Source organism: Oncorhynchus mykiss, chromosome 18 (assembly GCF_057628025.1).
Source record: "Oncorhynchus mykiss isolate SJ-2025 chromosome 18, ASM5762802v1, whole genome shotgun sequence".
Classification (NCBI taxonomy): domain Eukaryota; kingdom Metazoa; phylum Chordata; class Actinopteri; order Salmoniformes; family Salmonidae; genus Oncorhynchus; species Oncorhynchus mykiss.
The window spans coordinates 26,352,375-26,368,105 of NC_143039.1; the positions used below are offsets into that span (position 1 = coordinate 26,352,375).

At 42.7% G+C, this 15,731-nt stretch overlaps 1 protein-coding gene across 2 annotated transcripts; it reads left to right on the forward strand.

The window, feature by feature from the left end:
• Nucleotides 1–785: 785 nt before the first annotated feature.
• LOC110495733 (inositol-3-phosphate synthase 1-A) lies at nucleotides 786–9,894 on the forward strand. 2 transcript variants are annotated; one of them, XM_036952151.2, is made up of 12 exons: nucleotides 792–1,092; nucleotides 4,057–4,173; nucleotides 4,525–4,647; nucleotides 4,738–4,899; nucleotides 6,536–6,668; nucleotides 7,021–7,214; nucleotides 7,350–7,499; nucleotides 7,579–7,794; nucleotides 8,032–8,196; nucleotides 8,391–8,504; nucleotides 8,576–8,793; nucleotides 8,955–9,894. In XM_036952151.2, exons 3-12 carry the CDS (start codon nucleotides 4,534–4,536, stop codon nucleotides 9,142–9,144), a joined length of 1,656 nt encoding a protein of 551 aa, XP_036808046.2. In that variant the 5' UTR covers nucleotides 792–1,092; nucleotides 4,057–4,173; nucleotides 4,525–4,533; the 3' UTR covers nucleotides 9,145–9,894. The 2 variants fall into 2 exon arrangements, with proteins under 2 accessions (XP_036808047.2, XP_036808046.2); XM_036952152.2 differs by lacking the exon at nucleotides 4,057–4,173 and having other exon boundaries at nucleotides 786–1,092.
• Nucleotides 9,895–15,731: the final 5,837 nt, after the last annotated feature.

The window sequence follows — 15,731 nt, forward strand, 5'->3', positions numbered from 1 at the left end:
TTGGCCATAATGACCATTGTTATGTATGGAGGAAAAAGGGGGGGGCTTGCAAGCCAGAGAACACCATGCCATCCGTGAAGCACAGGGAAAGCAGCATCATGTTGTGGGGGGTGCTTTTCTGCAGGTGGGACTGGTGCACTTCACAAAATAGATGGCATCATGAGGATGGAAAATAATGTGGATATATTGAAGCAACATCTCAAGACATCAGTCAGGAAGTTAAAGCTTGGTCGCAAATGGGTCTTCCAAATGGACAATGACCCCAAGCATACTTCCAAAGTTGTGACAAAATGGCTTAAGGACAACCAAGTCAAGGTATTGGAGTGGCCATCACAAAGCCCTGACCTCAATTCTATAGAACATTTGTGGGCAGAACTGAAAAAGCCTGTGCGGACAAGGAGGCCTACAAACCTGCCTCAGTTACACCAGCTCTGTCAGGAGATATGGGCCAAAATTCACCCAACTTATTGGGGGAAGCTTGTGGAAGGCTATCCGAAACGTTTGACACAAGTTAAGACAGTTAAAGGCAATACTAATTGAGTGTATGTAAACTTCCGACACACTGGGAATGTGATGAAAGAAATAAAAGCTGAAATAAATCATTCTCTCTACAATTTTCTGACATTTCACATTCTTAAAATAAAGCGGTGACCCTAACTGACCTAAAACAAGGATTTTTTTTCGAGGATTAAATGCCAGGAATTGTGAAAACGGAGTTTAAATGTACTTGGCTAAAGTGTACGTCTTCCAACTTCAACTGTATATGTAAATGTCGGGGATTTTGCATAGACATTCCTCTGCCTACAAGTAGCCATTCCGGCTCTACCACTAAGCTATCTATAAATGAACAGGGCTCTAAGGGATATCCTCATGCACTCGCAATGGCAATATTGGTGCATCACACCTTCATTTCACTTCGGCTCACTTGACGAATTGAAGAGGTCGGGCTGCGCATGAGAACGAGCGATTTACTAGGCTATTAGATTAAATATAACATAAAAAAATCTAAACAAGCAAGCTATCAAATCAACGTAACCTATCATTGTTGTTTAGAAGAGAAAGTTCCATATCCTGACTCCAACGTATTACACGGTAAGTAGACCAAAGTGCGCAGGCTTTAAGTGCGTACTAGGCTTTTTTTTTTTTTTTTACTACTTAAGTCAATTCCCACTGTCAAGGTTCCGCAATAGAAGCTACGATGCTAATATCTGTGCATACACAGGCTACTCTTGAGAATTGTGTTTTGTAGGCTACAGTAGGTGTCACCGATTAGCCTGAAACTCCATGTCATGCATTCACAATCTAACGGTCTTGCTGTACAGTGTATAAGCATCAACTCGCATGTCAAGTCTGACCAGCTGAGGATTTCTCCTTTTCAGCCATCGATTTCCTTGTGTTTCCTGTAGCCTATTGTCACTGGATCGATTGGGTTCGAGTCGCCAGCGTAAAATGAAAGCAATCTTGCTTGTGCCATTAGTTTTTCCCCGTTAACGTTTAGTAATGACCTGTCAAACACACTCCAGTAATGGCTGAAATAGACTCAAAGAAATACAATGGTTTTTTTTGCATCTCAGGCGATTTTGGGGGTAACCCAAACCCGCATTCGAACCCTGACCCAGCGACTATCAAGCCAATACCATTAAACCGCTACGCCAAGAGATCAAAACCTCTTGACAAGGTGGCTAGTTATTGGTTAAGGTTGCTATATTACTTCCTTCCCGAGAGTTGTCCCCACTCCTCTCTATACCAGTGGTTCCCAACCTTTTTCAGTTTCCAAACCACCAACTGACTTTTGCTCTGCACGGGGGAGAACCCCTGAAGTACCCCCTCGTGTGCATTTTACCAGTATGCCTATGGTCTCGAGTCTTCTCAAGTACCCCCTGTGGAAAAGCCAAGTACCCACAGGGGTCTTAGTACCCCTTGGGGGGGATCCAATGCTCTATACGAAGTTCCTCCCCACTGGGCAAAAACTGATTGAATCAACATTTTTTCCCACTCATTTCAACAAAAATAAATGTTATGATGTTGAATCAACGTGGAAAATTGGATTGCATTGCATTTGCAAAAAGGCATCAATGTAAGGGATTTTTAAACTTTTTTTTAGTACCTAAATTCAATGTCATGTGAAATGTTCTGGGGATTTCATGTTCGTTGACAACTCAACCAAATGTTAATCAAAAATAGACATTGAACTGATGTATGTACCCAGTTGGTCACATCTACATGCCTCTGCGAGGGCGTCATTCCCACATCTGTCACCAACTTCACCTCGGACACAGCGACTGTCAAACAACCGCTTTAACCGTTAGGCCAAGAGATCAGAACCTCTTGATGAGACCTATGTAGGCTATAGATGGGTGTAATCTAGAGCCAGGCGGGAATACGTGATTTTGCGGGGAATTTGACCATTTTGACAGTGTTCGGACAAAAACTTGAATACCTGAATTCCAACAAATGCCCGATCTCCACTCATTATTTGTTTGTGCCAGTAGGCTACAAAGTTTTATATCATCATCCATTGTCTGTTACATTTTTCAGAATTGTATTTTTAACAATTTAGGCAGCCATTTCTAATATACAGTAAGTAGGGCCAAAAACTCTCACATCAACACCATTATCCCAGAAACCCTAGACTCACTCCAATTTGCATACCGCACCAACAGTTCCACAGATGATGCAATCTCTATTGCACTCCACACTGCCCTTTCCCACCTGGACAAAAGGAACACCTATGTGAGAATGCTATTCATTGACTACAGCTCAGCGTTCAACACCATAGTGCCCTCAAAGCTCATCAATAAGCCAAGGACCCTGGGACTAAACACCTCCCTCTGCAACTGGATCCTGGACTTCCTGATGGGCCGCCCCCAGGTGGTAAGGGTAGGTAACAACACATCCGCCACGCTGATCCTCAAAATGGGGGCCCCTCGCGTGCGTGCTCAGTCCCTTCCAGTACTTTTCCCTCATGACTGCACGGCCAGGCACGACTCCAACACCATCATTAAGTTTGCCAATGACACAACAGTGGTAGGCCTGATCACCGACAATGATGAGACAACCTATAGGAAGGAGGTCAAAGACCTGACCATGTGGTGCAAGGACAACAACCTCTCCATCAATGTGATCAAGACAAAGGAGATGATTGTGGACTGCAGGGAAAGGAGGACCGAGCACGCCCCCATTCTCATTGACAGGGCTGTAGTGGAGCAGGTTGAGAGCTTCAAGTTCCTTGGCCTCCACATCACCAACAAACTAAGCTGGTCCAAGCACACCAAGAAAGTTGTGAGGAGGGCATGACAAAACCTATTCCCCCTTAGACTGAAACGATTTGGCATGAGTCCTTAGAGCCTCAAAAGGTTTTACAGCTGCACCTTCGAGAGCATCCTGACGGGTTGCATCCCTGCCTGGTATGGCAACTGCTCGGCCTCTGACTGCAAGGCACTACAGAGGGTAGTGCGTACGGCCCAGTACATCACCGGGGCCAAGCTTCCTGCCATCCAGGACCTCTATACCAGGAGGTGTCAGAGGAAGGCCCTAAAAATTGGGAAAGACTCCAGCCACCCTAATCATAGACTGTTCTCTCTGCTACTGCACGGCAAGCAGTACTGGAGCGCCAATTCTAGGTCCAAGAGGCTTCTAAACATCTTCTACCCCCAAGCCATAAGACTCCTGAACAGCTAATCAAAGGGCTACCCAGACGCTATTGTTATTTACTGTGTTGTCTAATTATTTGTTATGCTAATCTCTTACTTTTTTTTTTCTTAAAACTGCATTGTTGGTTAATGGCTTGTAAGTAAGCTTTTCACTAAGGTTTACCTACACCTGTTCAATTCCATTTGATTTGAAGCCCCAATGCAATTCTGAAGTCTATTGGGCCTACATCCACAGCGGGATTTCAACTGATTTTGCTGTATATTCTAAAATTAATTAATTATTGTCTTTTGTTGAAATTATAACGACATTCCAACCATTTTCACCATTATCCAGTCCAATTGTGGCATGATTCCACTATTTATCGGTTTGCATCAGTTTCAATGCAGGACTTTTATTTTGCAGGCAAACCTTTGATTCGACTATTGTTGCTAACTCTACAGTCGTGGCGTATCACTATCGGAAATGCGGAGTTTCCGACTGAGACGTTTCACTTGAACGACCCTCCAAGTCGTAATTCAAGTGAGAATTTCTGAGAAAATGTTGTTAATCCAGTTGTGACGTTTCACCTACTGACGTTTCATCTTTACAATCAAAAGATAGTTTGACCATATTGGCAATGTTGGCAATGTTAAGCGAGCTAGCTAACCTTTTTATTTGCATCGTTAGCTACCTTATCAATTTATTAAGTCTATACTTATTTTTAATTTGTAAAAAAAAAAAAGTGCTCTATTTGTGGAAATAAAGTTATTCAAATAAATAAATGAAGCCAAAGAACCCCTAGGCTAACTGTCTTAATATCTCCCCTAACTCTCCTGTTGCACTCTCTATCACTCTTTCTTTTTGTCTCTCTGCCTCTGTCACTCTCTCAAGCCTGCAGTCATGACTGAGAACATTCGTATCAACAATCCCAATGTGAAGTACACAGATACACACATCAAGGCTCAATACTGCTACCATACTTCTGCTGTACGCAGGGATGGAGACACACTCACAGTAAGTCTCTCCCACACACACACACACACACACACCAGCATCACCTATCTAATTTCTAACTGTGTAACTTGCTCGACTCCACCCCTCCAGGTGACCCCCTCTGTTAGTGAGCTTGAGTTCCGTACTGAGCGACGTGTCCCCAGGCTGGGGGTGATGCTAGTTGGCTGGGGAGGAAACAATGGGACCACCGTCACCGCTGCTGTCCTGGCCAACAGACTGGGACTCACCTGGAGAACCAAAACTGGAGAACAGGTAAGGTGGTGTGTGTGTCTCGTTGATCCTACTTTGTAACAGTTTTTTGGCCTATTTTCCAAAGACATGTCTCTCACCTGATGCAGAGCCTCATTATACCCCTAATACAGTGATGGCTTCACACACACTGATATGATGGGTTTCGTGGAGTGTTAAGAGATTAATATTGACTGACACACTAATGTTTACAACACAGGCAGTCCTTTACCTTCTATATTTTTTAACATTTTATTTTACCTTTATTTAACCTCTAGGGTATTTGGGACGCTAGCGTCCCACCTGGCCAACATCCAGTGAGATTGCAGAGCGCCAAATTCAAATACAGAAATACTCATTATAAAAATTCAGAAATGATACAACTATTTTACATAGGTTTAAAGATTAACTTCTTGTGAATCCAACCACTGTGTCAGATTTCAAAATGCTTTACGGCGAAAGCATACCTTACAATTATTTGAGAACAAATCATTACAAACAGTAACCAGCCAAGTAGAAGAGTTAAACAAGTCAGAAATATTGATAAAATTAATCACTTACCTTTGATGATCTTCATACGGTTGCACTCAGAAGACATTCATTTATTCAATAAATGTTTCTTTTGTTCGATAAAGTCTCTCTTTATATCCAAAAACCTCAGTTTTGTTCGTATTCTTCTATAATCCTTGGGCTCAAACACAGTCACAACAGGCAGACAAAAAAATCAAAATTGTATCTGAAAAGTTAATAGAAACATGTCAAACAATATTATATTTAATCCTCAGGTTTTTTTTAGCCGAAATAATCTATAATATTTCAACCGGACAATAACATCGTCAATATAAAAGGTAAACAAAGGCACTCTCTCGGTTGCGCGAATGAAAAAGCTCTGTGACACAGCAGGGTCCACTCATTCAGACTGTTCTTCCTCCCTCATTTTTTAGAATACAAGCCTGAAACAATTTCTAAAGACTGACATCTAGTGGAAGGCATAGGAACTGCAATTTGAGTCCTAAGTCAATGGATACTGTAATGGCATTGAATAGAAAACTACAACAAACAAAAAAATACTACTTCCTGAATGGATTTTTATCAGGTTTTCGCCAGCCAAATCAGTTCTGTTATACTCAGACATTATTTTAACAGTTTTGGAAACTTTAGAGTGTTTTCTATCCAAATCTACTAATTATATGCATATGCTATCTTCTGGGCCTGAGTAAAAGGCAGTATAATTTGGGCACGCTTTTCATCCAAAATTCCAAATGCTGCCCCCTACCCTAGAGAAGTTAACTAGGCAAGTCAGTTAAGAACAAAATCTTATTTTCAATGACGGCCTAGGAACAGTGGGTTAACAGCCTTGTTCGGGGGCAGAATGACAGAGTTCTACCATGTCAGCTCGGGGATTCGATCTTTCAACCTTTCGGTTACAAGTCCAATGCTCTAACCACTAGGCTAAATGGTAAATTTAAGGTTGTGTCATTAGATTTTGGGAGGGGTTGGCTGAAATTCTGGTGGGGAAAAAAGGAGTCCCTGTAGAAAAAGTTTGAATACCACTGATTTAATGTGTTATTATTCAATACTTGTTATTTATTTTTGTTCTGTTTTATTACCCTCTCCCCCTTTTCGAACCCCCCCCCCCCCCCCCCCCTCCCCTTCCCAGAAAGCCAACTACTACGGTTCCCTCTTCCAGTCCTCAACTGTGTGTTTAGGGCCGGGGCCAGATGGAAAAGAAGTTAACATTCCGTTCCGTGACCTCCTACCCATGGTGCACCCTAATGATATTGTCTTTGATGGTAAAGGAGTGGTGTGTGTCTATGGGTCTGTGTGTGTCTGTATGTAATCAGAGAAGGAATGCTGACCATAGGTCAATTCTTTCTTGGCCACTGTGGTGAAGGTAAAAGGCTCCATGTGGAATGTCTGTCTGCCAGGCTGGTTATTTAACCTCATGTTTAACTCTATCAGTTTTATCTAGCACCATTTTTCAGCACTGCCCTGGAGGCAGAGGTACAGTACACAACTCTGGTTCTCTAGTCTAACTGGTCCTCTATGTTCTTTTGGGCCTGTCTGACAGGTTTTCTTTTAAGATACATTAGGTTTGTAAAACGTTAGCTAACTAATTAAATAAAGAGTGTGTGTGTGTGTCAGGCTGGGACATCTCATCCATGGACCTGGGCAGTGCGATGGAGAGAGCCGAGGTCCTTGATTGGTCCCTCCAGGAGAAGCTCCGCCCACACATGAGCTGCCTCCGACCCCGAGCCTCCATCTATATCCCAGAATTCATAGCTGCCAACCAGGCGGGCCGAGCAGACAATATTCTGAAAGGGAACATGGCTGAACAGGTACGCCCAATCCCAAGTAGTGTGTGTGTGTGTGTGTGTGCCTCGTACACCCTGTCCCCTAACCCCTTATTTCTTACCCCATAGACCCTATGTGTCTCTGTGTCTGAATAGTGATTCTTCTCTCTCTCCCTCCAGGTGGAGCAGATCAGAGCAGACATTCAGGACTTCCGGCATTCAAGCGGCGTGGAGAAGGTCATCGTTTTGTGGACGGCCAACACCGAACGTTTCTGTGACCTCACAGCCGGGGTCAACGACACGGCCAAGAATCTCCTGGCTGCCATACAGGTAGAGATCTGACAGATCTATTCTCTCTCTCTTTTACACACACTCTCTCTCTCTTACACTCTCTCTCGGTCTCTATCAGTCAGGTGGGGAGGTGTCTCCCTCTACTTTGTTTGCCGTAGCCAGTATCCTGGAGGGCTGTGCCTACATTAACGGTTCTCCCCAGAACACGTTTGTCCCTGGGGCGATAGAGCTGGCTGTGGAGAGAAATGTGTTCATAGCAGGAGATGACTTCAAGTCTGGTCAGACAAAGATCAAGTCAGTCCTGGTCGACTTCCTCATCAGTGCTGGGATCAAGGTGAGAGGTCGACCCAGTTCATTAATTTACTTTAATCGTACTTCTGTTATATGAACCGTCCCTTTCCACTTGTATAATGACGAAGTACATAATTATACAATTACTAAGTTATTCTAAAATTACTATACAACATGTTAAAACACTTATTACAACGATATTACCCAGGTATAAGGGCAATTTCATGTGTGTAAACACTAGGTTAATACCAGACTGTACAATAACGTGTTGCCATGACAGCCCACCTCCATTGTCAGCTACAATCACCTTGGCAACAATGATGGTATGAACCTCTCAGCACCGCAGCAGTTCCGCTCCAAGGAGATCTCCAAGAGCAATGTGGTGGATGACATGGTCAACTCCAACCCTATACTGTACCGCAAAGGGGAGAAACCTGACCACTGTGTAAGTTTGCGGTTTTTTTTGTGTGTGTGTGTGTGTAACACAGAGACACTTGATCTGAGTTAAGAGTTGAATGTGTGTTTTTTTTCATACCTGGTAGATATCAATAGCACTGCATTTTGTTTTACTAAGGGGCAGAAAGTATCTGTAGTTTTTCTTGAGAAATACTTGACTCAGTTGTCTTGCTGTGTGTGTAGGTGGTGATTAAGTATGTGCCGTATGTGGGGGACAGTAAGAGGGCGATGGATGAATACACCTCTGAGATCATGATGGGAGGAACCAACACTATCGCAATGCACAACACCTGTGAGGTGAGTCTCTCTCACACACACACACACACACACCTCGACTTGATTTTTCTAACAAAGGTGTCTCTCTCCAGGACTCTCTGCTAGCCAGTCCTATCATCCTGGACCTGGTCCTCCTCACAGAGTTGTGTCAGCGTGTATGTGTTCGGCCCCAAGGATCAGAGACCTTCCAGTCCTTCCACAGTGTCCTGGCTATCCTCTCCTTCATGTGTAAAGCTCCCCTCGTCCCCCCTGGGGCCCCGCTGGTCAATGCCTACTTCAGACAGAGAGCCTGCATTGAGAATATCATGAGGTCAGAACACCTACCACCCTGTCTTGTTAGGGATTTGTCACCAATCGTAATGTTTGTTACTGAACTTCCTGTCTCTCTTGTCCAATAATAATGTTGTGCCGGTCTCTGTGGTTATATGCATTCAGTTTTGCAACTGACTAGGTATCCCTTTTCCCTTTCAGAGCGTGCCTTGGTCTCCCCCCTCAGAACCACATGCACCTGGAGCACAAGCTGCAGAGGGGCTTCCTGCCTCGCCACGACAACCGTATCTACGACAATGTGGTTACCAAGATGGTCCTAAGCACCGGTTACCACGCCTCCCAACAGAATGGTGTCTGCGCACACTTGGTGAAAGAGGCAACGATTGGATAATGGCTGCACATTAGGTCTCTGTCATCACGGGGAAGATTCTAGAAGTGTCCACAGCCATAGAGAAACAATTACATCCATAGTTTAGTTTATTAGGATCCCCATTAGCTGTTGCACATGCAGCAGCCACTCTTCCACGGGTTACACACTATTACATATTTAGATACTTATACAGTGCAGTTAAATTAGATCCATAGAAAGTTAGCCAAACTCTTTATACAGCATACTGTATGATGATCATGTTTTATTTGGCCTGGTTGTGTAAGATGCATACAGTAGCAAAAATGGGCTCAAACCATTGTAACTTTTGAATGACCAGTTTAATATTCTGTGGTTTTAGACTCGTATTGCTCATATACATACAAACTTAACCAAACTCTGTTCTTGTATTTGTTCCAATGACTTGTAAAAATGCAATGTTACCCTACCATCCCGACCCTGCTTGGAGTAAACTAACGGACAACAATACTTCTACTTACAGCTATTTTCGCTCACATCTACGATATCTGTATTTAAACAATTATACATACATTCTTAATTTCCCCTTCAAGTGCTGGATTCTCACCCACAGCGGCCAATCCACCCTTCATTCTGAAAATCCAACCCTCCAATGTCCACAGATTAACCCCTCTTTCCCCGTATAATGCCATTTTTATATTTCCTTTTGCAATACATCCCTCCATTTTACGATGTCTTTTGAGTCCTTGTAACATTTCTACCGATATAAAATAAATACTTTACCCAAGAGTATAATCACATGTTCCATTGACTGATCTGAAAAAACATCGATCTCCTAACAATACAGTTTCCATGTCCCTGATATTATGACATAACAACCATCCCTGGACCCGACTCCAAAAGTGAGCCACCAATAGACAGAACCAGAAAATATATCCTAGTGATTCTGCTTCCTCGTGGCAAAGTCTGCATAAGGCTGACTGTTCAATGTCCCATATATATTGAGCATTATTTTTGTAGCAAGTATTTTATGTAATAGCTTAAATTGAAACAAAACGATTGTGTCAATTGTTGTTTGTCAGTTCATAGACCCGACGCCAAGGTATAGGGACATCAAAAACCTCTTCCCAAATGACTATAATTTTTATACAGTACTGCTGTCAAACCTTTAGACAACAGTTTTTTTTCCCCCTCTCTATCAGTACACCATATTATTTGCAGTAAAATTAGATCTGCCTTTTCTGGAGGATGAAATTGTAGTACTTTAAAACAGGGATCCATTGTGATTCCAATGAAAATGGAAGGTTTTAATATGCAAAAAGGCAAAGAGCCCACTCAAACAGGATGGGCCTCTCTTAGTAGCTTGCTAGAAAACCAATTTGGATGTAGATACAATGGGGGAGTTTAAGAGTTTTAATGCCGTAATATTTAGTAGTTTTAACCCTATAAATATGCTCGTTTAACTTTATCTGGTTTGGCATTCCAAATTAGTTTTTCAACCACTCCATACATTTCTTGTTAACTATAGTTTGTTTTGGCAAGTCGTTTAGGACTCGGACTCGTTTAGGACTCGGACTCGTTTAGGACTCGGACTCGGTTAGGATCTACTTTGTGCATGACACAATTTTTCCAACAATTGGTTACAGACAGATTATTTCAACTATAATTCACTGTATCACAATTCCAGTTGGTCAGAAGTTTACATACACAAAGTTGACTGTGCCTTTAAACAGCTTGGAAAATTCCATAAAATGATGTCATGGCATTAGAAGCTTCTGATAGGCTACTTGACATAATTTGAGTCAATTAGAGGTGTGCCTGTGGATGTATTTCAAGGCCCACCTTCAAACTCCGCCTCTTTGCTTGACATCATGGGAAAATGAAAAGAAATCAGCCAAGACCTCAGACAAAACAATTGTAGACCTCCACAAGTCTGGTTCATCCTTGAGAGCAATTTCCAAATGCCTGAAGGTACGACGTTCATCTGTACAAACAATAGTACGCAAGTATAAACACCATGGGACCACGCAGCCGTCATACCTCTCAGGATGGAGACGCGTTCTGTCTCCTATTGATGAACGTACTTTGGTGCGAAAAGTGCAAATCAATCCCAGAACAACAGCAAAGGACCTTGTGAAGATGCTGGAGGAAACAGGTACAAAAGTATTTATATCCACAGTAAAAGGAGTCCTATATCGATATAACCTGAAAGGCCGCTCTGCAAGGAAGAAGCCACTGTTCCAGTGGCCACTGTTCCAAAACCTCCATAAAAAAAGCCAGACCACGGTTTGCAACTGCACATGAGGACAAAGATCATACTTTTTGGAGAAATGTCCTCTGATCTGATGAAACAAAAATAGAACTGTTTGTCCATAATGACCATCGTTGTGTTTGGAGGAAAAATGGGGAGGCTTGCAAGCCGAAGAACACCATCCCAACCGTGAAGCACGGGGGTGGCAGCATCATGTTGTGAGGGTGCTTTTCTGCAGAAGGGACTGGTGCACTTCATAAAATAGATGGCATCATGAAGCAAGACAATTATGTGGATATATTGAAGCAACATCTCAAGATATCAGTCAGGAAGTGAAAGCTTGGTCGCAAATGGGACTTCCAAGTTGTGGCAAAATGGCTTAAGGACAACAAAGTCAAGGTATTGGAGTGGCCATCACAAAGCCCTGACCTCAATCCTATAGAACAATTTGTGGGCAGAACTGAAAAAGCATGTGTGACCAAGGGGGCCTACAAACCTGACTCAGTTACACCAGCTCTGTGAGGAGGAATGGGCCAAAATTTACCCAATTTATTGTGGGAAGCTTGTGGAAGTCTACCCAAAACATTTGGCCCAAGTTAAACCATTTAAAGGCAATGCTAACAAGTACTAATTGAATGTATGTAAACTTCTGACCCACTGGGAATGTGATGAAAGAAATAAAAGCTGAAATAAATAATTCTCTCTACTATTATTCTGACATTTCACATTCTTAAAATAAATTGGTGATCCTAACTGACCTAAAACAGGGAATTGTTACTCGGATTAAATGTCAGGAATTGTGAAAAACTGAGTTTAAATGTATTTGGCTAAGATGTATGTAAACTTCCAATTTCAACTGTAGTTGGGTTCAAGACCAGAGAAACTGGAGAAATTATCCAGGTCCTCAATGAGCCCCTTCAAGGTTGAAGATTGAGGACCCAAGAGAACTTGAGTCAATAGCATACATTGTTATTTTTGTCTTTAATCCCTTGACTTTTAGGCCCTCAATTGTTTATGGTTCATTGAACAAGCATGGGAAACAGTGTTCAAACACTTTACAATGAATATTTGTGAAGTTCTTTGGATTTTTACAAATTATCTTTGAAAGACAGGGTCCTGAAAAAGGGACGTTTCTTTTTTTGCTGAGTTTATTTACTAAAAACATATATGGGTGATTGGAAATGATACAGACAATTACATTGATAGAAGCCACAATCTATCTGCAATATTAAAGTTACGGTTGCTATGACATCACTCACAAACATCTTCCCGTCTTAAGTCAGGTTCATCATACACAAACACACACACACACACACTTCTCCTCTCCTAGATCCGCTCTCCACCGCAGTCAGGCCTTCCCACAATCCCCCAAGGGTTCGACCTATGACCCGAGAGAGGTGTATCCTGGGTAATGTTGTTTTCATAACTCCTACCACCCTGGCTCTACAAACACACAGGACCACGGAACATATGCACCACATTACACAAACACACACACATACACAGATCCGCTTCATCTGAAGCAGTCAGAACTAGTCTAGGTAGATAAATACTTCTCAATACCACACACAGACACCCCATGACTCCCTCTCCTAACAATGTGTTGATCAGTGTGGTCAGTTTATAGTAAAATGTGGATAATGGTTATCAAGGAGACCTTGACTAATAAGAAAAACAATGCCGTTTCCCCGTCATTTTACTGATTCGTTTATTTTCAGTTAAACCGATGCCGATTACAAATGAACTTCATGTTCGTACAACATCCTAATCTTTATGTAAGTCGTTTAATGTTAACAATTCAATGGCCATAATAAAATACACTGCTCAAAAAAATAAAGGGAACACTTAAACAACACAATGTAACTCCAAGTCAATCACACTTCTGTGAAATCAAACTGTCCACTTAGGAAGCAACACTGATTGACAATAAATTTCACATGCTGTTGTGCAAATGGAATAGACAACAGGTGGAAATGATAGGCAATTAGCAAGACACCCCTAATAAAGGAGTGGTTCTGCAGGTGGTGACCACAGACCATTTCTCAGTTCCTATGCTTCCTGGCTGATGTTTTGGTCACTTTTGAATGCTGGCAGTGCTTTCACTCTAGTGGTAGCATGAGACGGAGTCTACAACCCACACAAGTGGTTCAGGTAGTGCAGCTCATTCAGGATGGCACATCAATGCGAGCTGTGGCAAGAAGGTTTGCTGTGTCTGTCAGCGTAGTGTCCAGAGCATGGAGGAGCTACCAGGAGACAGGACAGTACATCAGGAGACGTGGAGGAGGCCGTAGGAGGGCAACAACCCAGCAGCAGGACCGCTACCTCCGCCTTTGTGCAAGGAGGAGCAGGAGGAGCACTGCCAGAGCCCTGCAAAATGACCTCCAGCAGGCCACAAATGTGCATGTGTCTGCTCAAACGGTCAGAAACAGACTCCATGAGGGTGGTATGAGGGCCCAACGTCCACAGGTGGGGGTTGTGCTTACAGCCCAACACAGTGCAGGACGTTTGGCATTTGCCAGAGAACACCAAGATTGGCAAATTCGCCACTGGCGCCCTGTGCTCTTCACAGATGAAAGCAGGTTCACACTGAGCACATGTGACAGACGTGACAGAATCTGGAGACGCTGTGGAGAACGTTCTGCTGCCTGCAACATCCTCCAGCATGACCGGTTTGGCGGTGGGTCAGTTATGGTGTGGGGTGGCATTTCTTTGGGGGGCCGCACAGCCCTCCATGTGCTCGCCAGAGGTAGCCTGACTGCCATTAGGTACCGAGATGAGATCCTCAGACCCCTTGTGAGACCATATGCTGGTGCGGTTGGCCCTGGGTTCCTCCTAATGCAAGACAATGCTAGACCTCATGTGGCTGGAGTGTGTCAACAGTTCCTGCAAGAGGAAGGCATTGATGCTATGGACTGGCCCGCCCGTTCCCCAGACCTGAATCCAATTGAGCACATCTGGGATATCATGTCTCGCTCCATCCACCAACCACAGACTGTCCAGGAGTTGGCGGATGCTTTAGTCCAGGTTTGGGAGGAGATCCCTCAGGAGACCATCCACCACCTCAAGAGGAGCATGCCCAGGCGTTGTAGGGAGGTCATACAGGCACGTGGAGGCCACACACACTACTGAGCCTAATTTTGACTTGTTTTAAGGACATTACATCAAAGTTGGATCCGCCTGTAGTGTGGTTTTCCACTTTAATTTTGAGTCTGACTCCAAATCCAGACCTCCATGGGTTGATAAATTTGATTTCCATTGATCATTTTTGTGTGATTTTGTTGTCAGCACATTCAACTATGTAAAGAAAGAAGTATTTAATAAGAATAAGAATATTTCATTCATTCAGATCTAGGATGTGTTATTTTAGTGTTCCCTTTATTTTTTTGAGCAGTGTATATGAAAGCAGCTGCCACTTCATTAAATCAGTTAGATGCAGTGTATCATAGCACACTGCGCTTTATTACGGGCGACAATTTTAGTATTCACCACTGCATGTAGGTTGCTACATTGCTATGTTTTCATTTATAAAAGCCCTTTTACAAAAAGGCCTACTGTACCTAACATCGTTACTAAACTTTAGACATACTAGTTGCTAGTCACCCAGTCTCAGCTAAGTCTGGAAATTAATTTGGTCTCAACTGAGTTCACTAAAAGCAGATTTATCTTTCTTGCACCTTATTTGTGGAACAATCTTCAAAATGTTGTTAAATTGTATGTTCTGTTGCTTCTAGGTCAATTGAGAAAACTGAGCACCATATTACTGATGAATGTGTTTTTTTTTATGAGCAAGTTTTTCTTTCTACTTGCATTTTATGTAATTCAGGGCTCATCTGTAAGTATGACTCCCTGATAAAATAAAGGTAAAAGTTAGGTTAGGGTTAGGTTTTAAATCACATTTTCAAAAGTTAAATTGTAGAAATGGGCAGGGTTTATGACTGCGGCCATAGACGCTAGTAACGACCAAATTACAGCTCTTGATGTGTTTGTCACTGAATGACGTATGCCACATTCACGTGCTGGTAGGAATTAGGAAACTCTGAAATTTCATAGTGAGCAATTTCAAATAAGATTAAACCAGTCACATAGATGAAAGACCGCATCCATGCAAAGAATGTGGCAAATGCTACAGAATGAAGGCATGCTTGACCAGACATTCAAGTGTGCACTCAAGGAAACCAAATTACTGTAAAGTCTGTGGCAAATGTTTTGAAAGAAAGGAAAACTTGGCGAAACATACAGAGATACATACAAGAGAGAAATTATATTGCTGCAAAGACTGTGGCAAATGCGTCAACCAGAAACTAAACTTAACGACACACATGATATCTCACAGACTGGAGAAACCTTATATTGCTGCATAGACTGTGGGAAATGCTTCACT

What these genes read in the sequence shown, in the direction of transcription:
- LOC110495733 (XM_036952152.2), top strand. Translation starts at nt 4,534, where the DNA reads ATGACTGAGAACATTCGTATCAACAATCCCAATGTGAAGTACACAGAT. An exon ending in GGGATGGAGACACACTCACA is followed by an intron (nt 4,648 to 4,737) that starts GTAAGTCTCTCC and finishes CCACCCCTCCAG; the next exon opens with GTGACCCCCTCTGTTAGTGA. An exon ending in GAACCAAAACTGGAGAACAG is followed by an intron (nt 4,900 to 6,535) that starts GTAAGGTGGTGT and finishes TCCCCTTCCCAG; the next exon opens with AAAGCCAACTACTACGGTTC.